The following is a 24,335-nucleotide window of genomic DNA, read 5'->3' as shown; positions in this document are numbered from 1 at the left end:
AAGTTTGGGGACCCCTGGTGTTAAAGATGAAACCAATAAAATCTACCTAACAAAAGGATACATCTCTTCATCTAACTGTCTCATCAGCCTTAGTGCAAATTATATCTGTTGTGGTTGGCTCCACAAAAGCCCTTTATTGACTTTTCTAGGAATTTTACAAAGAACTGAAAACAAGAGGCATGCAGAAGCAAACCACTGTTAAAAGTTTGTCATTCTTACACCAGTGATAAACTGCTCATCCTTTGCTGCATCAAATCCTTCTGTAAAGAGCAGATGACCTCATACATTAAGGATGGGCAGCTTATTGGGCTGCATGTGGCCATCCAAGCCATCTTATGTAAATCCCAGGGAACCTAGAACTCATGCGATTACAGCGGCAAAGAACCAAGAAAGACAGGTATGGTTTTCGAAACGAAAGAATAGGTTAGTGAACAAAGTCTCCCTTAGAATTAACCCCTCCCCTCCAATATTTATATTAGGAAATTGTCGTCCTCTTCCAGATAAAACACCTGAAATATGAACCCTGCTATCTAGCATAGATTTCAGATGACACACTGTATTTTTTAAGTAAACTTTCAGTTTTTAAAAAGCCCCTCCTCAATGATGGAGAAGAACAGAGCATAAAGAAGGTGAGTGTTTTAAAGCATTTTAGACTGATGGCAATAACATTGACTCTATAGCAAGTGTTCTATGTTGGGGGGAAAATCTACAACTCCTGGTTCTGGAATTGATTGATCTGTTCAATTTTCTGGCATCTCCAAGAAGTGTATTGTTCCTTTGGAAATAGTTGTAATGCATTTAAAGGCACATCTCCATTAAAAACACCTAAAGTCTCATCTCCCAGGAAAGGCCATTGTTTTGGGCCCAGCTCTTACCCAAGACAGGTCAACATTCTGCTGGGCTCAATACTATCCTTAAGTAGCTCTCTGGGATTCTGCTGTGGGGTGACCTTGAAACTTTTACCTTTTAAGCAGGGACACATTCACCGAGAAATAGTCCTTCCTCAGTTTATTTTTACTGCAGGGTTAACCATTCATTTGTTTTATTTATTTTTTTATTACAAACAGCTAAAGACAATGCATCAGGGGGTTGGGATTTGGATAATGGAAATTGGGAAGGCGGATGAAAGATAAAAATGAATGTTCACATTTGTTAAAAAAAACAATTTCATAGGTTGAAGCTGTACTAGGGTGATGTACAGTAGATGTAGACAATATAAAAAACATTGATATAATATTCAGATGGGAGATGTCATGGTTCAATTCTAAAAACGTTTCTCCCCTCCCCAAAAAACGGAATCCCATTGAGTCTCAAACGAAAATGAGAATAGATTGAGCTTTATTGCAGGAAACAAAAAGAACTGAAAAGGGCTTAACTTTTCGAAAAATCATGTCTTTTTAAAAATTCCTTTATTTTTCTGAAGATGTTAAGCATATAAGCCATGCAAAACCTCTGCAATCTCAAAATATCCATCCATATGTGAGCCAAAGATGGCCATCTCCTTCGCCTTGGTGAATTTCACACTGAGTGAATTTCACACTGAGATTTTTTTTTGTCTAGGATTTTCTTCTGTGGATAATGTGCTTGTGGTGGTTTGTCAACAACTGAAAAACAGCATCATATTAAATCTTTTCACATTTTAAATGTTCAAGGTAAGAGGCCAGGGAAAAGCTGTTTATACCTATTTTAAATTCTTCAGACAGTATTCCAACGTGGGTATAACAGATTGATCACAATGAAAGAGTGGTGTTACTGAAATAATTGCTTTTCCTCTTGAAAAATACAAGTTCTTTAGGAATTAAGTTGCATCAGTCTCGGTATATGAGTAAATGACGGGTGGGTGGGTGCTGGGGGAGAAAGTAGTTCTGGAACCTTAAAAGGGAATGTGAGTATATTCAGGATAATGATTAAATTGGCAGCAAAGCACAGTCGTTTCTTTCTTGTGGATTGATACAGGAGTGCATAAATATAGGTGAGGTGTTTGTACTCTAAAGTTGTTATTGTCCATCAGCTAAATTCAAGAACTTGTTTAATCAAATCTTGCCCCTTATCTTAGGGGTTCTGGCAACCAAGCCAAGTCTCAGTTTCCAAAACAGTGGGCTTTTTGATTTCAAAGCTTACCATGATAGAAACTCATGCACATGAAGAGAGGAAAATGTGAAAGCACAGTCCATGCATGGTCTTGTAGCCTAGCTTGTTGATAGAACAGCTTACTTGTCTTCATTAATTTTCATTTCTGCAATCTCTATTTTTATCATGATTAAACTACATAGAAGTGAACCAAAGACTGATTCTAAACCAACTACCGTACAATCATTCAATTTTAATGGGAAATGAGACTCCTGTTCATAAATGTGGTGAAATCATGTCATATAAAAGAGTATTATCTATTTTAAGTCTGCATGATTCATATTCTTGGGTAAAATATAATTAATTAGTCTTAGTTTACTTTGAAAGCTTCCTAATATAGAATCTGGGAGGAGAATATAGAATCTGGAAAGGAAAGCAATTTTTTCAGAATAGCAGAGTTCCATTTTACTCATGAAAGCATCTTAACTGATCCTTTGAGAAATATATCCTTCACCTTATTAGATTTTGGAATGGCAGCCATGCAGCACAATAAATAGACCAGACACACATTTATGCTATCTACAAGGTATGTTGAAATGAACTTAGTTCAGGGAACTAGTGATTTCCCACTTTTTTTGTCTGTGTTAACACAAATGGTTTTATGGGAGGGTAAATGATACACACTCTACAACCTGGCAAGATAAAAAATAGGCATTATTTGAACCTCTGCAATGTGATAATTTGCTGTGTGCTGCCCAGTTTCTAGGTTCATTCAAAATTAGCTCTATATCCGCAAAAATATTTGATATAAAATTCTTTCTAGCCGGTTAATATTCAGTTGGAGACAAAACCTCAGAAAACTGAAAGTTGAGGACTTATACACCTATGTATCAACACTGGCTGTGTTTTATCTGTGTAAGATAAGATGCCACTGAAAAGCATTGTGCTTGAAGTAATGGGAACTCAATGGTTCTTTGGGGAAATTTGGCTCGTGCATGGAAAGCAAGGAATGCACAAACAAGCTCTCTAATTCTCAAGTCATACCTGTGTCACCTTGCTCATATTACTATGTGAATACAAGGCAATAACACTCACTGCAAAAGGTTTGTAAGTTCTAATGGGTTTACATAAGATCCCAGAGCAAAACAAAATTTAGAGTTTCAGAAAGCACTTCCATGCTCCCCAGGCACACAACTGCCTCAAATATTATGTGTGTGTGTGCTTCTGTATCTTCTGATCTCAAATAATCTCTGAAAAGCTCCATAGCACCTATCCGTTCTGGTTAATGTCTTGCTTCAAATGATTGTCATATATTTTTCTTTCTCTTTCGTATTTTACCTTCATTAAAAAAAAACACCTTTTATTTGTGAAGGCCTTTAGAATGATCTTAATCTCCTAGAAAAGGTTATATCAAATTAGAATTGTCTCCCTTTCTTCAAAACTTGTGGATTGATGCAACAGTATAAATAATGAGGTTATAAATTGCTGTGTTGCATAGGACAATGCCATAGTATTACATATACTAAAGAAAAAAGGAAGACCCAACATTCATGCTGGGTAATAGGCATCATTAAATTCCTATGGCCATGATGGTGAATCTATGGCACCATGCCACAGGTGGCACGCAGAGCCATATCTCAGGGCATGCAAGGTGTTGCACTATGTCAGTTCCAGCACACATGTGTGCCCTGGCCAGCTGATATTTGGCCTTCTGGAGGGCAAGGGCAAGGATGTTTTCGCCTTCCCTAAACTTCAGGAAAGCCTCCGGAGGCCGTGGATAGTGAAAAATGGACCCAACAGTCCAAACAGAAGTTTGGAAACAAATTTCCAGTTTGGGCCATTGGGCTGTTTTTCACCATCCCCAGGCTTCAGGAGGCTTTCCTTGAAGCCTGGGGACAATGAAAAATGGCCAAAATGGGAAGTTCATTTATGAACTTCTGGTTGGGTTGTTGGGTCTGTTTTTCACCAGCCGCAGGCTACGGAGGCTTTCCTGAAGCCTGGTGAAAGTGAGAACAACCTCCCTCCCTCCCCACTCTCTGGAAGGCCGGAAATCAGCTGGAATCTGTTTTCTGCCATCGTAGGCTCCGGAAGCTTCAATGAGCCCTGTGTGCATGGGCGTGGACAGCATGGAGGGGGGATGATACATGCATGCGCAGGGGGAGGATATTGCATTATGGGCATTATGGGCACATGCACGCACACTATCACACACCCGTTTGGCACTTGCGCAAAAAAACGTTTGTCATCACTGTCCTATGGAAATTAATGTCATGTAAAGTAAATAATATTTCATTTTTCTGATCAGAAGAAAATACACCTTGTGCTTAAGTGGTATAGAGTTCATAATTTGAAAGGTTTTCTGTAGCATGAACTGACACCTAAAAGTAGCGGAAGAGGGTAAAATGCCTGCAATTATCCTTTTGTTGTGGATTTTAAACTCCTGGAGCATTCCTGCCAGCTGTAGGTCTGCGTTCGTTTTTGTTGTATTTGCGTTCTTCTTGAATGACAATTGAGTGGTTACCCAGAAAAGGGAGCTGGCTATGGGATCCCTGATTCATGCTATACTACCCAATCGGGAATGTGGTTATAATCCATGTGTTTATTAAGACTGGGGGCTTTGATGTTGTATTTTCATTATTATTATTATTATTATTTGGCTTCACAGTAGCACATAGTTCACTTAACTGAGTGTCAAAAACAACTTTAGAAAGAATAACGGCCACATATGGGTTGAGATTTCAGAATCAGCAGGCCTTGCTATGGGGTTTGTTACTTGTTCCTTGTAGCTGGATGTCAACCAGGAGAAGGCATCGGCAAAAGATCCCGTGATCTAGTTCAGAGGAAACAACAGATGCTCAAAACCTACGATGTAGGTAAGAAACAAGGGCACATCAGAGGTGCCTTACCACAGTGTTTCCCAACCTTGGCAACTTGAAGATATCTGGACTTCAACTCCCAGAATTCCCCAGCCAGCGAATGCTGGCTGGGGAATTCTGGGAATTGAAGTCCAGATATCTTCAAGTTGCCAAGGTTGGGAAACACTGTCTTACCATGTCTCCTTAATAAGGCATAATATAGAAAAAAAGTTGCAGACAGACAGAAATAAAAATTGGGAAGGGTAAAAACTGAAACTGCTTAGCAACTTTCTGTCCCTTCGGTAGTTGGAAGTATTGCATTGATTTCTGTTGCTTAGCTGGTTAGAGTCAAGCAAATGAAGAACCATGGTCATGCTGCCTGGGAGATGTAGGGTTGTCCAGGAGCAAAAAATCAATTTAGTCATTTCAACATGTGCTAAGATCCAACTGGGCAGCCTGTGAAGAGTCAGTGAATTTGCCCTTGTTTTAGCTGGCACCACTAACATCATACAATGACTAAACACAACAGTGTGCTGTATTCAGAAGCAGCTCCTCCTATCCTTCCCTTCTTTCAAATACAAGGCAAATAAAATATATATATATATATTTATATTTATACATTATATTATTGTATTTTCTTTCAGCTTTACAGAAAACAAATTGTGGATTCCCCTTCTAAAATAATGGAAGCTTTTTTTCATTGAAGACTGATTGTTGTCCCTTATTGGGGGGTGGCTTAGCACGTTTTTCAGGCCAAAAGAACAGGTCTGACTATGGCAAATCGGAAGGAAGCAGGAGACTTTAAAAAGGAGGATGGTCCATTTCATCAAGCCAGGAGGCAGGACTTGTTGGAAAGTCTGGATAACCAACGCTGCTTCCAGTGGAAATATCGGAGGTTGGGCCCCCAGCCATAGCTCTGAGTGTCTGGCTCACCCCCTGCCCTCCATGTGCTATTATTCCTAAATTATTGTCCATTGTGTATTCCAAACCATTTAGCAATGGAGTATGCGATGGAAGAGAGGATATGGAAGCTGGAGATTGCGGGATTCCATAAGGACTTCCATCTCTCAAGTCCTGATAGGATTGTCCTGTCCCATCCAGAGAGAAAGTACCATTCAGTAGTTGTCCACCAGCCACCTCACCAGCGTTGTTGTATATTCTGTTGTGGCCAAGCTCTGAGAGGATTTGGTCTTCTGAAAAGCAAGAAACAAAATTTTAGTGTGGAAAAAAAAATCTCTATCTGGTACACTCTGATCAAAGACTGAAATAAAGGGATAAAGAATGGTAAGCTTCCTAGCTATTGTAAAATTCCATCTCATAGCATCCCTCATCATCAACCATAATACAAAACAGAATCCAGTAATGTTTGAAAAAAATAGTTTGCACTTTTCCACGCGGTGTTATTATTTTTTTACCACAAATTTTTGTTTGTTTGTTTGTTTATACCTTTTTACTTATAATACCAGACATTGAACTAGTTCTACTGCTAAAGTACTTGCAGAATATGATTTCGGCATACATAAAATGTGGAAACAGCATTATACCCTCCATGATGTCGAGGTTTGCCTTGCATCTTGAAAAAAAAACCCACCTGGATTTGACCAGCCCTTTGCCATATAGACAACACTGAACTGAATTCACAACGGCCATGGTAGATGTGTTGATGCTCTTTCTAACTGAGGCAAAATGACCATCAACGAATTGTGGCTTTGAGGCCGAAAAACATACTATAGTGACAAGAGTGCCAAAATAGATCCTATCATGGAGACTTGTTGATTTCCTGGCTGCAGCAAATGAAGCAAAAATTATATCTGTAATCTAGATATATGTTTATAATATTTTATATTATTATCTCTTTGGCTCTGGCCCAGCTCCTGCCCCAAGGAATGTGCAGGTGGATGTGGGGGAAACATCCACATGCCACAGGCCTGTTTTGCTCCCGATAGAATCTCCCAACAAAGTCTCCTCTGACAAAGGAAGCGTGAGTGGCAGGGAAGAGGGGAGTTTGGCAGACAGCCCAGGAGGAGATCAATCCTCCTTATCATCCCTGGATTTTGAACAAGTCCTTCATGCTGTAATCACCTCTCATTTGGATTTGCTAAAAACTTAACTCCTAACATCAGTGAGCATTGGCAACGATTTGTGGGTGACGTTTGCACACAATGCAGCAGAAATGTACTACTTTTAAGCAGAGGGATTGAACCTGGTTATCTAACAAATAATGCAAATAAAAATGAACAGGGTGCCTCAGAAATTTAAATAAAATAGGAGTAATCATCTGGTGACAAAATGCACTGAATCAGTAGATAGACCTGTTCTGTCGGGCTCTCTAGTAGACTCCTCCCGAAAATTCACAGGTACAAATTTCAGACACACACACATTTGAAAATTCAAAACAATGTTCTTTATAATGAAAATTCCCTTAAACTAAGCCCTCTGTTTGTATAGCAAAGAGCACTCGTCTCCAAACAAACTGCTAATTTGTACAAGTCCCTTATCAGTTCTGTGATACTTAGCTTGCAGCTGTGAGGCAATTCACAGTCCTTCTTCTTTCACAAAGTGAAACACACTTTGCTCTGGTTTAGTTTCAAAGCGGGGGGGAAATCAGGACACAAAAGATCAAAGTCAGCAAAGCAGTCACGAAACACAAGGATCAGATAATCCTCCACAATGGCCAGACCCACAGACTGCTATTTATAGCAGCCTCACTAATTACCACAGCCCCACCCAACCACAGGTGGCCTCATTTTCTTTGATAATAATCTCTCAGTTGTTGCTGCCTATGCATCACTCTCCGCATGTGTGGCTGTATCATTAACTCTTGTTCCGAATCCAAGGAGGAGCTAGATAATTGATCTCCTTCTGAGCTGTCTGCCACACTCTCCTCCTCCCTGTCACTCATGTCTTCTTGGTCAGAGGAGCCTTCATCAGCAGATTCCACCGGGAGCACAACAGGCCTGCGGCATGTGGATGTCTCCCCCACATCCACAGTCCTTGGGGCAGGAGCTGGGCCAGAGCTAACCACAACACCAATTTAGATCTTTGTTCTTCCTGCAGAAATCCTGATCTCTGGGTGATCCATAAGAAGGCAGGGGATTAGGAAAAGCATAAGTACCCCACTCCTAATCTAGGACATTTGCAAACATAGGTAAATAGGAAGCCTAATCTTAATTTGCCTCAATCTTTCCTTCATTGTGCTTCCTCTCCTACCTACCTCTGAAACTCAGCTCACTGTCACTGACTCCGCAGTCCTCTGCAGAGCTCTCTTTCTCATGCTTGGTGCCTCCTCTGTTCCTCTTAACACTCTTGTAGAACTGGCCCCAACGATGTCGCCCAGCATCTTTCTTCAGTCGCTTCTCTTTGGCTCTTCTGTTTTGAAACCAAACCTGTAATCATGGCGGGAAAAGCAATGAGAACAAGACCATTTTCCATTCCACCACCTGAGAGTCATTGAAAAGAACTCTGGCATTATCCAGAAGATGGACAGGCATGATTTCATCTGGGAGAGAAAAGCCCTGTTCCACCTATAGGGTGATTGCGTGGACCAGGGCTCCTCAAACCTGGCAACTGCAAGACTTGTGGACTTCAACTCCCAGTATTCAACTCCAACTCCAATTCTGGGAGTTGAAGTCCAGAAGTTGCCAGGTTTGAAGACCTCTGGCGTGGACCTTGGTACTTGCCCTCAGGTTATAAAACGGGGGGGGGGGGGGGTTGATAACAGCTTCCCTAAATTCTACTGGTGGTATTGAAATGACACCAACTGCAAAAAACACAAAAAAAATACTTAGGCTAAGACATATGGCAGATGATAATAATAAATATCTAATACCTATAATATCTATAATGTGACAAAACACAAACATAGAAAGTTCAAAGTTTCCTACTATGGACTTTTGGTGGGGGAACTTGCTTACATTTGAAGATCTTAATTCGTGCAATATTAGATATCACCCATAAGTAAGGAGTTTCAGGATATGTCCAAGGAACTGAAGTGAAGAGAAGCACTTCTGAGTTAACCCTAGATCAGCGATGCTAAACCTATGGCATGGGTGCCACAGGTGGCACACGAAGCCATATCTGCTGGTATGTGAGCTGTTGCCCTAGCTCAGCTCCAATGTGCATGTGTGTGCAAGCCAGCTTATTTTTGGCTCGCACAGAGGCTCGGGAGGGCATTTTTGGCTTCCAGAGAACTTCCGGGAGCATGGGAAAGGATGGGAAACTATGTGCATAGGATTGATTGATTGATTTAAAATAGCTGTATGGCTATCCATTTTAAAACACAACTCTAGGCAACTCACCCCAGCAATAAAGCCATAAAATCATTAAAAAAAAAACTAAGACCAAGAAACAGTTTAAAAATAAATAAATAATGCTGGCACTTCAGTCATCTCCAAGGAGGCCCCAATGGCTATCCATAATCTTCCATTGCTCTACCCAATACTTGGGTAAAGAACCAGGTCTTGTTGGCTAGAAGGGTGGGGGCCTGTTGAATTGTGGAAGGAGGATACTCCACAAAGTAGGGGCAACTATGGAAAAGGCTCGTCTAATTCTAGTATCAACTTTCCATCAACTTTACAAAGCTTAAGATCCTGAGATGTTTGATTGCAAGATTTTGGCCTATGAGATAATAGGCTTTCATTTCTTCCTACATACTGTATTGCCATTTATTTATTTATTTATTAGAGTTGGAAGGGACCTTGTAGATCATCTAGTCCAGTGTTTTTAAACCAGTGTGCCGCGGCACACTGGTGTGCCGCAAGACATGGTCAGGTGTGCCGCAAAGAAGAAAGCTCAGCTTCCGGTCTCGCAACTTTTTGCCGAGGGCATGAAGAGCAAAAAGTTGCGAGACCAGAAGCTGAGCTTCCTTCTTCACGCCTTCCAAGTTTTCCGGCAGCTGCAACACCCCACCCAGCTGGAGCTTCCCTGGTGGCAGTGGGCAGGTAAGCTTTGGGGCCTGGCAGGAGGGCACCAGCAGTGGGAGGGGGAGGGCGTGGCATCAGTGGCACCAGGCTGTACATGCCGGTGCTACACTGGGCATGGACGCGGGGCTGGCATTGGCCCACTGGCTGGGCCAGGATGGAGGTGCCAGCCTCGCGCCCATGCCCAGCGTAGCACCAGCTGCCGCGTTTGGTGCCTCATCCAGCTGCCGCTGTTGGTGCCTCCACCCTGGAGCTCCCGCTTGCAGCCTACCGCCCTGCTGCCGCCCTGTGGCTACTGCCCGATGCTGCTGTTGCCGGTGTGGTGTACGAGAGAGCAAGAGAGAGAGAAAGAAAGCAAGAAAGAGAGAGAGAAAGAGACTATAATATATACTGTCTTAGAGTGTCATTTTGTGTCATTTTGGTTGGTGGTGTGCCCCAGGATTTTGTAAAAGTAAAAAATGTGTCGCGGCTCAAAAAAGGTTGAAAATCACTGATCTAGTCCAGGCCCTGCCCAAGCAGGAGACCCTACACCATTTAGACTTAGCTAATATGCTTTCTCAAGAAAGGAAAGGATATTTCTATTCAGAAGGATTTCTGAACGTATCATCTTAGGCATCCACACATCCTTTAGCTCTGCCTACATTCTGCTATGACTTTAAATTTCAAATGCGTTCTCCATCTCCTTGAGTAACTTTGAACCCTCCAAAAGAAAACCAGCCCATTTTTTAGTTGAAGACAAAGTCAATATTGTGTCAGGTGCTCACCTGTACAACCCGCATGTCCAATCCTGTCTCGGAGGACAGCTGTTCCCGCACGTGTCTGGCTGGTTTGGGGGAGTTTTTATAGGCATTTTTTAATGTTTCCAATTGTTTAGCTGTGATGGTGGTTCGAGGCCTCTTGGCTCCAGCCTCTGAATCATCTGCAATGGAACAGTTTCCAGTTATTGTAGAATGTGGAGCATGAGCCAACAGTCTGCCTTGAAGATATGGGGAGTTTTGAAAGCTGACAAGAATGATTACATTCAGTTATACTTGCATCTACAGAATGCAGCTGCGAGAGCAATCATGGGCTTTCCCAAGTATGCCCATGTTTCACCAACACTCCGCAGTCTGCATTGGTTGCCGATCAGTTTCCGGTCACAATTCAAAGTGTTGGTTATGACCTATAAAGCCCTTCATGGCACCGGACCAGAATATCTCCGGGACCGCCTTCTGCCGCACGAATCCCAGCGACCGGTTAGGTCCCACAGAGTTGGCCTTCTCCGGGTCCCGTCGACTAAACAATGTCGCTTCACGGGAGCCAGGGGAAGAGCCTTCTCTGTGGCGGCCCCGACCCTCTGGAACCAACTCCCCCCCAAGATCAGAATTGCTCCCACCCTCCTTGCCTTTCGTAAACTTCTCAAAACCCACCTCTGCCGTCAGGCATGGGGGAATTGAAATATCTTCCCCAGGCCTATATAATTTATGTATGGTGTGTTGTGTGCATGTTTTTTAAATTATGGGTTTTTAACTTCGTATTATCAGATTTGTATTGTACATTGTTTCTATCACTGCTGTGAGCCGCCCCGAGTCTATGGAGAGGGGTGGCATACAAATTTAATAAATAAGTAAGTAAGTAAGTAAGTAAGTAAGTAAGTAAGTAAGTAAGTAAGTAAGTAAGTAAGTAAGTAAGTAAATAAATAAATAAATAAATCTCTTTATGGGTATGTTTTAAGTTTTGATGGATACACAGTACTAAAACAAACCAGGCTTCACTAAACTAATACAAGTAGTCCTTGAGTAATAATGGCAATTGGGATAGGAATTTGTGACACCAGTTCCAGGCGTCCTGATTGCCACCATTTAGCAAAGACATATCACTCATTAAGTAAGGACACATGATAATATCTTCTGACTTCTGCCTTTCTGCAAGCTTCCCCCTTGACTTTGCTTGGGGAAAGCTGGCAGGGAACATTGGCAATCATGATTTGCCAATGTAACAATCACACAAGAATGGATATGCAATGACAGCTAGAACTCCAGGGACCTGTCTTAAGTTACCACTTTTCAGCATTGTGGTAAATTTGGACAGACATTGAATGGATGATTATTAAATGAGGACTACCTGTAAAACCAAACAGAATAAAAAGAGATGTGAAAAGATCTGTTTAGGCTGATGTTTACCTAAGACAACTTAAGTGGCCACAGGGCAATACGTATCCTCAATATTTTATTCCACTCCTGTTCCAACTTTTTTTCATAGTAACCTCAATTAGTTCATTTTATAGCTTCTGCATCAGAGATGGGTTTCTACTGGTGCGTCCTGGTACAGTTGTCCAGTAGTAGCCTGCCGATTTGCGTGTGACAGTTCTGGTGCGGTCTTTGCTGGTCTGTGCGTGGTGCAATTTTTTAACTAATTTTTTACACTTTTTTGCTTCATCGAAGCAAAATTGCATGAGGAGATGCGCGTGCGAGAGCATACTGACACTCACATGTCTACAAAACATTGTGATGCACGCACAGCACACCTGTATGGGAATGAGGAACCTGCTGCTGTTCTGCACATATATTTATGTTGCAATTTCAACGTCCCTGTATTTTCTACATAGGAAAATACATGGAATTGGGTTGTTTCCAATATTTCCAATCCACCAAGCAACGCAAAGGAATTGAACCTGGGACAAGTTCCATATCCAACTTAATTTTAAGGAAGGCAAATGTGATTATGTTGATATCTGTAGTCACTCTTGTCTTTTTATACCAGAGTTCCTATCTTGCTACTATGGATTAGTTTTATATTTTGATGTTTATATTTTGGTGGAAGGTCTTAAGCATAAAACATATCAGGAAAGACTTAATGAACTCAATCTGTATAGTCTGGAGCAGTGTTTCCCAACCGGTGTGCCACGGCACACTGGTGTGCCGCGAGACATGGTCAGGTGTGCCGCGAAGAAATAAGCTCAGCTTCTGGTCTCGCAACTTTTTGCGAAGAGAAAAAAGTTGTGAGACCGGAAGCTGAGCTTGCTTCTTTGCGCCTTCCAAGTTTTCCAGCAGCTGCGGCGCCCCGCCCGGCTGGAGCTTCCCTGTCAGCAGGTGAGCTTTGGGGCTTGGTGGGAGGGCAGCGGCAGCGGGAGGGCGGCACGCAGCGGGAGGGTGATGGCGGCGGCAGCGGCAGCGGCAGCGGGCAGGAGCCATGCCGTGGGGCCGTGGCAGGGTGGGCCCTCTCTCTCTCCCCCTCTCTTGCTTTCTCTTTCTCTCCCCCCCCTCTCCCTCTCTCTTTCTCCCAGTAGCCATGGGGCGACATCAGGGAGATCAGCTGTGAGGCGGAGCTATGGAACAGAGGCACCGACGGCGGCGGCTGGAAATGCTGGAATTGCGTGGCTGGCACTTGCCTGCTGGCTGGACCAGGACGGAGGCTCAAGCCCCACGTCCATGCCCAGCGCAACGCCAGAAATGTACGGCATCTAGCCACCGCCGTCTGTGCCTCCGTTCTGGAGCTCCGCTTCACAGCTGATCACCCTGCCGTCGCCCCACAGCTACTGGGAGAAAGAGAGAGGGAGAGAGGGGGGAGAGAAAGAGAAAGCAAGAGAGGGAGAGAGAGAAAGAGAGAGGAAGAGAGAGGGGAGAGAAAGAGAGAGAAAGATATAGCAAGAGAGGGAGAGAGAGAAAGAGAGGGAGAGAGGGGGGAGAGAAAGAGAGAGAAAGAGATAGCAAGAGAGGTAGAGAGAGGAAGAGAGGGGGGATAGAAAGAGAGAGAAAGAGATAGCAAGAGAGGGAGAGAGAGAAGGAGAGAGGGAGAGAGGGGGAGAGAAAGAGATAGCAAGAGAGGGAGAGAGAGAGGGAGAGAGGGGGAGAGAGAGAAAGAGATAGCAAGAGAGGGAGGAGAGAAAGAGAGAGGGGGGAGAGAAAGAAGGAGAGAGAGGGGGGAGAGAAAGAGAGAAAGCAAAAGAGAGAGAGAGAAAGAGAGATAGCAAGAGAGAGGGAGAGAGGGGGGAGAGAAAGAGAGAAAGCAAAAGAGATAGAGAGAAAGAGAGAGAGAAAGAGAGAGGGAGAGAGAGGGAGAGAGAGGGGAAGAGAGAAAGAGAGAAAGACAGTAAGAGAGAGAAAGCAAGAGAGAGAGAGAAAGAGGGGGGAAGGAGGGTGAGGGAAAGACAGAGAGAGGGAAGGAGGGCAAAAAAGAGAGGAAGGAAGGGAGAAACAAAGAGAGATGGAGAGAGAGGGGAAAGAAAGAGGAGGGAAGGGAGAGAGAGAGAGAAAGAGGGAGAGAGAAAAATAGAGCGAAAGGGAGGAAGAGAGATATTTTTGTCCAAACTTTTTTTTACACACACACACCCGCCCCCCCCGCCCCCGCTCAATGTTCCCCAGGATTTTGTAAATGTGAATAATGTGCCGCGGCTCAAAAAAGGTTGGGAAACACTGGTCTGGAGGACAGAAGGAAAAGGGGGGGACATGATCGAAACATTTAAGTATGTTAAAGGGTTAAATAAGGTCCAGGAGGGACGTGTTTTTAATAAGAAAGTGAACATAAGAACAAGGGGGCACAATTTGAGGTTAGTTGGGGGAAAGATCAAAAGCAACATGAGAAAATATTATTTTACTGAAAGAGTAGTAGATCCTTGGAACAAACTTCCAGCAGATGTGGTAGATCAATCCACAGTAACTGAATTTAAACATGCCTGGGATAAACATATATCCATCCTAAGATAAAATACAGGAAATAGTATAAGGGCACACTAGATGGACCATGAGGTCTTTTTCTGCCGCCAGACTTCTATGTTTCTATGTTTCTATGTTGCTTCTCATAGTCCTATGCTCTTCCAGGATGGATTAAAAATACAAGGAAAAATTACAAAATCAGCCCAAAGCTCAGAGGAGCTTAGAAAAAGTGGTCCATGAGCTGAGGAGTGGATTGAATGACTGAGAAAATTCACCAGGGAGGTGGAGTCTCAAAAATTCAACATGGTCCTTAGAGTTGAGAGGCTAGAACAACCCATCCTGGACTCCTCTTTCGATGTGAGAGGGGAAAGGGCATAAATAAGGCTTCTTATTAACATTTTAATTAGGCATAACAGAACTAATCTGTAATTAAACCTACAATGTTAAAGCTGTGGTAACTTTGGGCAATTAATCTAAATGCACCATTTTAATTATCCTTTAGGTCCTGTTAACTATAAGAAAAGTATTAGTGCACTTTCATTGATACCCTGTTTCCCCGATAGTAAGACACCCCCGATTGTAAGACGTATCGGGGGTTTCAGGGGGGTCGGCTAATATAAGCCGTACCCCGAAAGTAAGACATATGTCTTACTTTCGGGGAAACACAGGAGTATTGCCGGGGGGGAGCCTGATGACGTCGCTTCCAAGCTCCCCGCGTGCCCCTTGCCTTCGCCTCGCCACGGCGCCACCGCCTCTTCCCCGGCTTGGCAAAGCGAAGGACGGCGCTGGTCCGAAGCGAGCCGAGTGGGCGGCGGCTTGCAGCGAAGGCGCTCATCCCAGCAACCGAGTCCTGCCGAGGCTCGGCTGCAAGCGGCCAGCGAGGCCGACCAGCTCCGAGGCGAGCGGCCGGAGCTGCGCCCTCCTTCGCCCGCCTCCTTTCCGGCAGGCAGGTGGGGCTGCCCAACTGCGCAGAGCGGCTCCTCCCCTCCAGACACACGCTTCCCCGACACGCGTCTGTGGCTCCACGCGTGCACGCCGCTTGGAGCCCTGAGGTTGAACTTGGAAAAGGGCTCACGAGGCTCCTGTCCCGCGGCTGCCCTTCTGGACTCTGGGGAGATGCCTTCGGGAACGCGACCCTTTCAATTTTTTTCCAATGTAAGACATACCCCGAAAGTAAGACGTAGTGGGGCTTTTGGGGGTAAAAAGAAAGTAAGACACTGTCTTACTTTCGGGGAAACACGGTAGGTAACCATTTCCATCTGCAGTAAATACATCCTGGAGCTAGAATTGCCAAGCTGAAAGATATATAGATTTTTTCTGAACTCTTACAATGAATTTTAGACTTAGTTGCCTTTCTTCTAGTAACAGTTCCTCCCCTTGAAGCAAACCTCTCTATATACATCTCTCTAATTAATAAAATGTTAAAATGTTTTTAAAATATATCATCTAATTTATATATTTTACATGAAACATCTTATAGTTTCCCACATATTGATAAAATATGTCTTTTTATAGCACTGGAACCTATTCTCCTTCTATAGGTGGTTAGCAATGGTCTTTAACCTATATGCTGATAATTCTCCTCTCCCCCGCCTCCCCCTTCCCCAGCTCTGTGGGTTGCAAAACTCCGCCGCCGTACTGAAGTCATTGATTACCCTGAGCCTATAATAGAAATTGAGCAACATTCAATCCATGATCTCTTAGCCCCCCTCTACACCAATCTCCTTTGCACAGGCAGGCATTGCATCACCCTAGCCAAATTGATTAGGTCAAAATAGAGTCCTTAATTAATGAGAAGTCAGGGCTTGTCAACATGAAATCCATTAAAGACCAGTTCAGTTTTAATTTCAGTCAGGCACTGTTGGGCAATCTCTGTGGATTCATTAAGCCTTGGTGATCTATAGCCTTTTTTCTGTCTGGCTTCCTTGAACCCAGCCTCGGTTCTGTTGTTGTTGTTTTTTACCTACAGTAAATATCGGCATGTTAGACCCTATACTGAAAAATGGAGGACTTTCTGGGTGAAGGGCCAGATAAGCTAAAGTGCATGAATGCCACTCTGCTGCTTTCAAGGCAGCTGTGCTTGGGATGACTTTCAGCTCTTGATGTAATTTCAGGCACGGCAGCTTGAAATCAGCAGAGAGGACAAATATGCCAAGACCAACTTACTGCGGCTCATCCTAATCAATAAAAATAAAATGTGTGCTTCCCTTATTCCTAACCACATGATATACACAATTGTGAATGAGCAGGAAAGGATGGAAGTGTTTGGGATGCTACACACACAAAAAAGTAGAACTCTAAGAAAATATTTTTTTCTAGACGAAGCATCCATTCTGATAGGATGATTCCAATTTTAACATACCTAATCCACTTGTTATACTTTTGGGAATTTTGCAAGCCAATCAAAAGCATGGCTTAGTCACTCTACACCAGGGGTTCTCCAAACTTGGCGACTTTAAGACTTGTGGACTTCAATTGCAGAATTCCTCAGCCAGGGAAGTTTGGAGACCCCTGCTAAACACCTTAGTGTGCCAATCTGTTGTTCTGCAGCTAGTGGCATCAGAGCAGCAATGGATCCAGCAGAATCAGTTCTGAATCATTTACCAGCATGTCAATGATTATAACTGGCAAAAAAAAAAAAGCTTTCTGCGCACATAAGCCTAGCGATAAAAAAGGGGACAGGCTAAAACAACAAATGAGATCAATCGAGATCTTCAATATAGTGCATTGGCTTTATATATAATCAGGACGTGGGGCAAAATCAAAGCCAACTTGCATTCTATATTCCAGGTCACAAAAATGTTGCAGTTGGCTGGATCCCTCTTTCCCCAGCATCACAACTGCAAACAGCAAGAATACAGTGCTGGGTACTGATATCCCTAGGTGGAATAGTAAAATCTGTCTTGTCTTCCAGTGTTGCATTGTTCTGTTTTCCAGTTAGACAAGTCATCCAAAGTATAAAGATGTACACAAGAGCTGTAAATCTTTTAATTCCCCCTCTCTCTCTTTTACTCATTAAGATAGTTATGTGACCACTCATAAAACAACTACAGGTTGTTTTATGAGTGTCCTCCTCATACTACTATTGATTGCTTATTTGTGCCCAGCCCGGACTATCCTTAAGTGTTGTACTTTATGATTCGTGACAAACTTTTCTTTTATGTACACTGAGAGCATGTGCACCAAGACAAATTCCTTGTGTGTCCAATCACACTTGGCCAATAAAGAATTCTATTCTATTCTATTCTGTTCTATTCTATTCCACAGTTGTAATGAAAGGGTGTAAAGTTCCCTTTATTATTTACGCAATCTTATTGTCTCCACATCTACAAAGTATTCTCCAGCCTGCTTTTAACATATACCTAATTTAATCATTGCTGGTCTACTAATGAAAATAAAAGTGATCCAGTTCTGTCCTCTTGCACATAATTTGTGCCAGAGGTAACTCTCATTGACCTATGTAAGCAGGCCTTCAGCAACCTAAACAGGAGAGGAGACACCATGATCATGAAATCTGTCCCATTTTATCTAGGCCATTATGCATTGTTCAACCCTACCATTCTGTTTGGCTGTTTCATAATCCTCCTTGCAGACTAGGCGCCCATCTTCCATAAGATAAAACTCATCCCCTGTGGCAAGTTGGCGGTTGCAGATAATGCAGGCAAAGCAGTGCAGATGATAGACGAAATCTTGGGCTTTTCTGACCACCTGGGTAGGTGGGATTCCTTGTTGGCATGCTGTGCATTTCGTACCAAAACGCCTGCAAAAGAGGGGAAAAGGTGTCAACGCCTAGAAGCAGAGAGTATTATCTAGGAGGGGAAATACAATTATGATAACAGATTCAGGTTTCTAGGAAAATCTTTAATTTCATATATTAACAACAAATGTCTGTTCTTCTGACTTTACAAATAAGACCAAAGGAAGTGGGTAAGTGGCTTAATCCACAAAAACTAAGCATTTCTAAACCAGTTTCCTTACAATGACCACCAAACTCAGAATGAACTGTATGTAAGTCATTAATCCAAAGGCTTTAACTTGAATTTTTGGATTCCAAATTAGCTAAGTCTTATTGTTGTGGAATATAAACATATCCCTTGTTGCAAAAATTCACAAAGTATATTATCCTTAGCAAGGAAGGCTTGAAAAGATGGACCTTCAAAAGGAAGCAGAGGCAGGTACCAAGTCGAAAGCAGAAGCCAACCCAATCATGCAGGACATTTGACACAGAAGGTCTTTATCTCCTTTCATGTAAAGCCACTGGGTTAATTGAAGGGTAGCGTTTGATGGTCCTTTTAGCTAAAGCTAAAACAGGCTGTACAGTTACTCCAATAGGGACACAGGTATTTAATCCACATGAGATTCCTAAATTCCTAAATAAATTACTTGTGGTCATTGCCGGTATGGTAAATACAATTTAATTTATAGTGATAGAATCTTCAGGCCGCAATTACAGTGGCATCACACACCAGCTGAAGAGCCATCCCTAGGAACATCTTAGCAAATGTATCCTAAAATAAGAAGAATGCCTAGCGCTGTTCTTTATTAAAGACAATGCTTCATTGACACTGTGACGAGCTACAAATTATGGATGACAAAGCACAGTTGGTTGAATTTTCAGGCCACTTTTCTTTCCACAAGTAGTTTAAGATTAGAAATGATCTTCTGATGACAACCAATGGGTTCTTGTGACAAAACCCCCCCTGATTCTATAGATGTATTTACTTATTCATTTAAGTGGCTGCTATGTTTTCAGTCTCCTTTCTAATAATGCTAAATACAGTGTTTGACATTTCACCGCTATTCCTTGCCAAGTTGACACAGATGCAGGCATGATTTGAACCTTAGTCAACATTTTTTTCCTTCCATTTTTAAGCCTTACAACTTAAAAAAAGAAATATTATTTGGAATGGGAAATTTACCAACTGGGACTAGGGAGATTGTAAAATGGGGCAAAACTCACTTAGGAACTGTCTTATTTAGCAATGGAAATTTTCGGTTCAATTGTGATAGTAAGTTGAGGACTGTATGGACCTTGGATTCCCCTGCTCCTTCCCTTCCTGTGTTGGCCAAAACAAATATCTTGGCTTCTTTTATTAAACTCCATCTGTCTTTCAAGGTTAATCTTTGCCAGATCCCACCAGCAAAGATATTTGCAGGAGGAATTGGGGGAGGAATAATGAAAATGACAGGGACACATGACACAAGTTCCATCCTTTTTGTACATGCATTTTAAGATCCTGCTGATACATCTAGCTATCAGCTTTATTGTGGAGTTAGGGCTTCCTCCCATTCAGCATCACTTTATTTGTAGAGAGAGATTCATTCAACTTTTAATTTGCTCCATTTTAAAGGACTAACTAAGCTTTATTGTTAAACATTTTGGAAGCAGCAAAAAAAGATGTAACCAGGTTGTGTTCTTTAAGGATGAAGTATTTTTTTTAAACAATATTTTTGAAAGTTCAGGGGGTTTTTTGATTACAGGTCAAAGCTCCCAACAGTTCTGTCTTACATTGGTCTTGTGAGTAATGAACAAATAGCTGGGTCTAAAAAAATTAGAAGAAAAATTTTTGCTCCTCTTTAACCCGAATTCTATACTAAATTGAAACTTTAAGCTGGACTTAATGTTAATCTTTCTGGATCAGCGTAATTGTAACAGATGGATTTGTATTATATAATACTTATCTTAAGACATTAAACCAACACTGTGGAAACCTAAATTCAAGTTCATTTAGCCACGGTACCTCACATGGGCTGAATATATTTCTTACCTCCCACCTAGGTTCAAGGTATTGCTGTTATGGGAATAATATTGAAAAAAAGGAACATTATATATGCTGCCTTTGCTTCCAGGAGGACAGATGCAATCTAGCAAAGAAATGCTACACTTAACTGCAGTATATTAAGCCACATAACACACCTGAAGCTATATCAATTGAAGGAAATGCTATGCTCTGATGCGTTGATATACCTGCCTATAAGAATTACAAAATCTTGGGTGAGCCCTATTATTTAGAAAAATCCACCTTGAAATAGTTTAAAGCCATGTATAGAAGTGGTCAATGGATATTAATGAAATAATTAATCCCATTCTCAGGTTGAACGTTCTCTTACAATTTTTAAATGTTCTTTTAGCCTTCTAAGAGAGCACACAGATTAAGTTGGTTGTAGCACTAGGATAAAAAAACTGTGAATGGAGGAAAATTCCAATTCAATCATAAACTTAATACAGTACACTGTTTTTTATGTTGACAAACAGCAATATGAGAACAGGAAAGCTACGTATGAGAGAGGAATGTTACAAGGGTTATTAAAATTATGTATGCTTATTCTATAGTCTGCTCTGAATAACTGTACATATCTTAAGAACAAAATGCATTGTAGCAATATACAATACAAAAACAAAAACAAGGCTCCAAATTACTGTTGACATAAAATATATAAAATTCTTCATCAACCAGAACATTTCAATCCAGAAAAATCAGCCACAATATTTCTCAAACTAAGTAATAACAATCAGGAACACTTTCTTTCAAATAGCCCTTGGATAACAATCCTCCTTAAATTTTAACTGTTCTTTATTGCAATTCAGTTTTCAATTGCTCAAGAGACCAATTTCCAGGTTATTTAGAACCCAACCTTGATTATATTAGATTTATTGGATTTATATGCCGCCCCTCTCCGCAAACTCGGGGCGGCATATAAATCCAATAAATCTAATTGAGACTGCAAGTAGCACAGTTTGCTTCTTCACCGGTGTAATATCTTTGCTGCACCATCCATTGTTTCCAGACCAAACACAAAGATAGTTCCACATTAAACCTAGTCTAAATGTATAGTTGCCAAAGTATGAACTACAAAAAATAATCAGGTATTTGTTACTACAATATTCACTTAGCTGTGTAATGTCAGTTATGAATATAGAAGCATTAGCAAACTCCTAGTTTGAGAACTGGTGGAGTGGTGTTGTAATCATAGGTTCCTAGGCACTGAACTTTGGGATAGAATATTGCTGAAGGGTGATGTTTTAGCCTAATGGGTGCTGTATAAACCTTATTCTTCCTCTATGGAAAGGCAGCAAAGTCCAGGCTGAGTAAGCAAGCTGCAGAATCCATGGCCACGTGGAAAATAATTAACTTGATATACAGCATAAAGATAACGTATAGCTAACTTCCATATAAGGAAATATATGCCTTACTCTCATTCCTTTGCTAATCACCAGTAAACACACAATCCAGGAAAAGGCAAAGAATGGAGCTTCCATTAATTATCTATAGGGAAGTCACGAGGAGGTTGCCTTATACAGTGCATGACTGAATGGTAGTTGGGGGATGGCATAATGTATGTGGCGTTCGCGAATTGGTTATTCTGTACCACATGTCAGGAAAAGTGAAATACAATAAAAGGAGCGATCTTGATTCAATCGAGGTCGTCTCATTGAGAAAATTTTCTCCGTTGCTTCATTTTGATGTGGCAATTATGGCACCCTGTGTCTTCCTAGAGGTCGGCCCACTGGGGGAGGGCAGTTTCCCTTCAGAGTGGTCATATACACTCAGGAAAAATAATGATAATTTATCTCTATATATTATGTAGAGCTTTAACTTGAACTTAACCCACAAGGAACCTGGTAGCTAGTGCTACTCAAGCAGCAGTAGTGCAACATGGTAAAATTGAAAGATGCCCAGCACTGTTCCAAATGCCACATTTCAGTATCAGTTGTATCTTCTGGATGGCTGTCAATGTTAACTTGAAGGTACCTTCACAAGCAGCATTCATAACAGTGTAATTACATCTTCAATACAATTTGAAAATCTGCCATGGCAGAGCTCTAAGGACTTCAACTCAGGAATAATCAGAGGATATAACAACACTTGTTATATGACTTGGAGAAACTCTTCTGGACATCTGCAATAAATGAGAATGCAATGGAGACACAGTCTTATCGATCAGTAGCCATCTTATTCAGAATTCAGTTATGGATGAAGACAACTCTCCTATGAATTCAAGAAGCAGAGGGCAGTAATATCTTCAGGCAAGGAATGAAAAGCCATGAGACCAATGCATTGAAAGAAAGGCAGGACCTTTAAAAGAAAGAATCTGCATATTTGTATCCTCTAAACCAGTGTTTTTCAACCAGGGTTCCGTGGAACCCAAGGGTTCCGCAAGGGTCAGCCAGGGGTTCCGCAACTTAATAAGAAGGCAAAGCAAGGCAAGACAGGTCCTCCCTTCAATCCCGCCTGCTTCTGCAGTGGGGCAGCCTCTTCATCCATCTCATGTCTGGCAGATCAATCATGCTCAGCGGCAACAGCCGCCGAGCAGGAGGAGGAGTGGCAGCAACGGCGGCGTTGGCACTGACAGCAGCAGCAGTGTTCCTCTAGCCCCTTGCTGCAGCAGCGGAGCCAAAGCGCGGGCTGCAGTGGCAGTAGGAGGAAGAGGAAGAGGAGGAGGCGGGAGCAGTTGCCTCTCCAGCACCTCTGATGTGGAGCTTCCCAGCCCAGGGCCGAGGCGCACCAGGCAACTCAAGATTCTCTCCCACTCCTCACGCCTCCTTCCCGCACCTGGGTACACACCACAATGCTTGGCCAAGCGGCCAACTCATTGTCTCCCTTTTCCCAGTGCAGGAGAGGGCAGGAGGAGCGGAAGGCGGAGCAGAAGGCAGAGCGGAAGGCATCCGCTCCGGGTTTGCCTTCACTCCAACCCTCCCACCTGCCCCTGCAGCTGCCAAAAAATGGGGAGGGAAAGCGGATAGAATGGAGCAAATGTCCTCCGCTTCTTGCCCCACTCAGGCCCGGCATTCCCAGTGAGGATACGCGGCGCAGCCTCTCTCTCTCTCTCTCTCTCTCCCTCTCTTTCTCTCTCTTTCTCTCTCTCCCTCTCTCTCTCCCTGTCCCTCTCTCTGCTACTCCATAGTCACGGACCCCCACCCAGTAGCATCACTTGCTGATTCTGCCTCCATCCTCTAAGGCTGCATTACTATTGCTATTAGTCTTCTCATCATTCCTATCACCAATCTCCCACTTATGATTATGACTGTAACTTGTTGCTTATATCCTTACGATTTATATGGATTGTTTCTTGATTGCTTATTTGACCCCTGTGACAATCATTAAGTGTTGTACCTCATGATTCTTGACAAATGTATCTTTTTTATATACACTAAGAGCATATGCGCCAAGGGCAAATTCCTTGTGTGTCCAATCACACTTGGCCAATAAAAGAATTCTATTTCAGCTTCAGGATGTACAGCTTAATGCCGTATTTTTCAACCAGGGTTCTGCCAGAAATCTGACGATACCAAAGGGTTCCCCTGAAGAAGAAAAGTTGAAAAATACTGCTCTAAACAATGCCATGCCATGCCATGCCATCTATTTGCTTGTTTGTTTAACACATTTATATAGCTAACCACATAGCCAAAATGGTGGATTACAACATCTATCCTTTTCTCAACCTGCAGTCAGCTATATGTGTGCCTCTCATCTTCTGTAGAGGACTAATCTATTGGTCTCCAAAGCCCGAAAACCTAAGACAGCCAAGACAAAGATTTAATTATTTAAAGTACATTCAAATGTTTTCTCCACAGACTTTCTAAATAGTCTAGCTAAGCTAATCAATTCCCTGATGATCTATTTGCTATAGGAACTAGCACTTTGTCCCTCCTTGTTATTTTCAAATCTATACTTAAAATATTGGAGGCATACTCCTTAAAAAAAAAATCACATGCAGTTCAATTTGCAACGTCCATGCCTGCAAGACCACTCCCTGGAGAAGCATGCACTTAATCTGTTTAATGTGTGGGTTACGTGTAGCTGCAATGCCTTTCTCCCCATCCTACCCCCATTAGAGATAGACAAAAGTTCTTG

At 42.3% G+C, this 24,335-nt stretch overlaps 1 protein-coding gene across 2 annotated transcripts in view; it reads right to left on the bottom strand.

Annotated features, from left to right (window-relative positions):
* Positions 1–5,512: 5,512 nt before the first annotated feature.
* The window catches only part of LHX4 (LIM homeobox 4), a 99,309-nt gene continuing 80,486 nt past the window's right edge, over positions 5,513–24,335 (bottom strand). For both annotated transcript variants that reach the window (XM_070748998.1, XM_070748999.1), the window contains exons 3-6: positions 18,036–18,238; positions 10,609–10,763; positions 8,140–8,311; positions 5,513–6,118 (exon numbers count right to left, since the gene is read on the bottom strand). In XM_070748998.1, the coding sequence (XP_070605099.1) occupies positions 5,727–6,118; positions 8,140–8,311; positions 10,609–10,763; positions 18,036–18,238 (922 nt within the window). In that variant the 3' untranslated portion in view covers positions 5,513–5,726. The remainder of the gene's footprint in view (positions 6,119–8,139; positions 8,312–10,608; positions 10,764–18,035; positions 18,239–24,335) is intronic.

The sequence above is a fragment of the Erythrolamprus reginae genome, chromosome 3 (assembly GCF_031021105.1).
Source record: "Erythrolamprus reginae isolate rEryReg1 chromosome 3, rEryReg1.hap1, whole genome shotgun sequence".
In the NCBI taxonomy this organism is placed as follows: domain Eukaryota; kingdom Metazoa; phylum Chordata; class Lepidosauria; order Squamata; family Dipsadidae; genus Erythrolamprus; species Erythrolamprus reginae.
The sequence above is the reverse complement of the archived record's forward strand: the minus strand, read 5'-3'. Positions and strand labels throughout refer to the sequence as shown.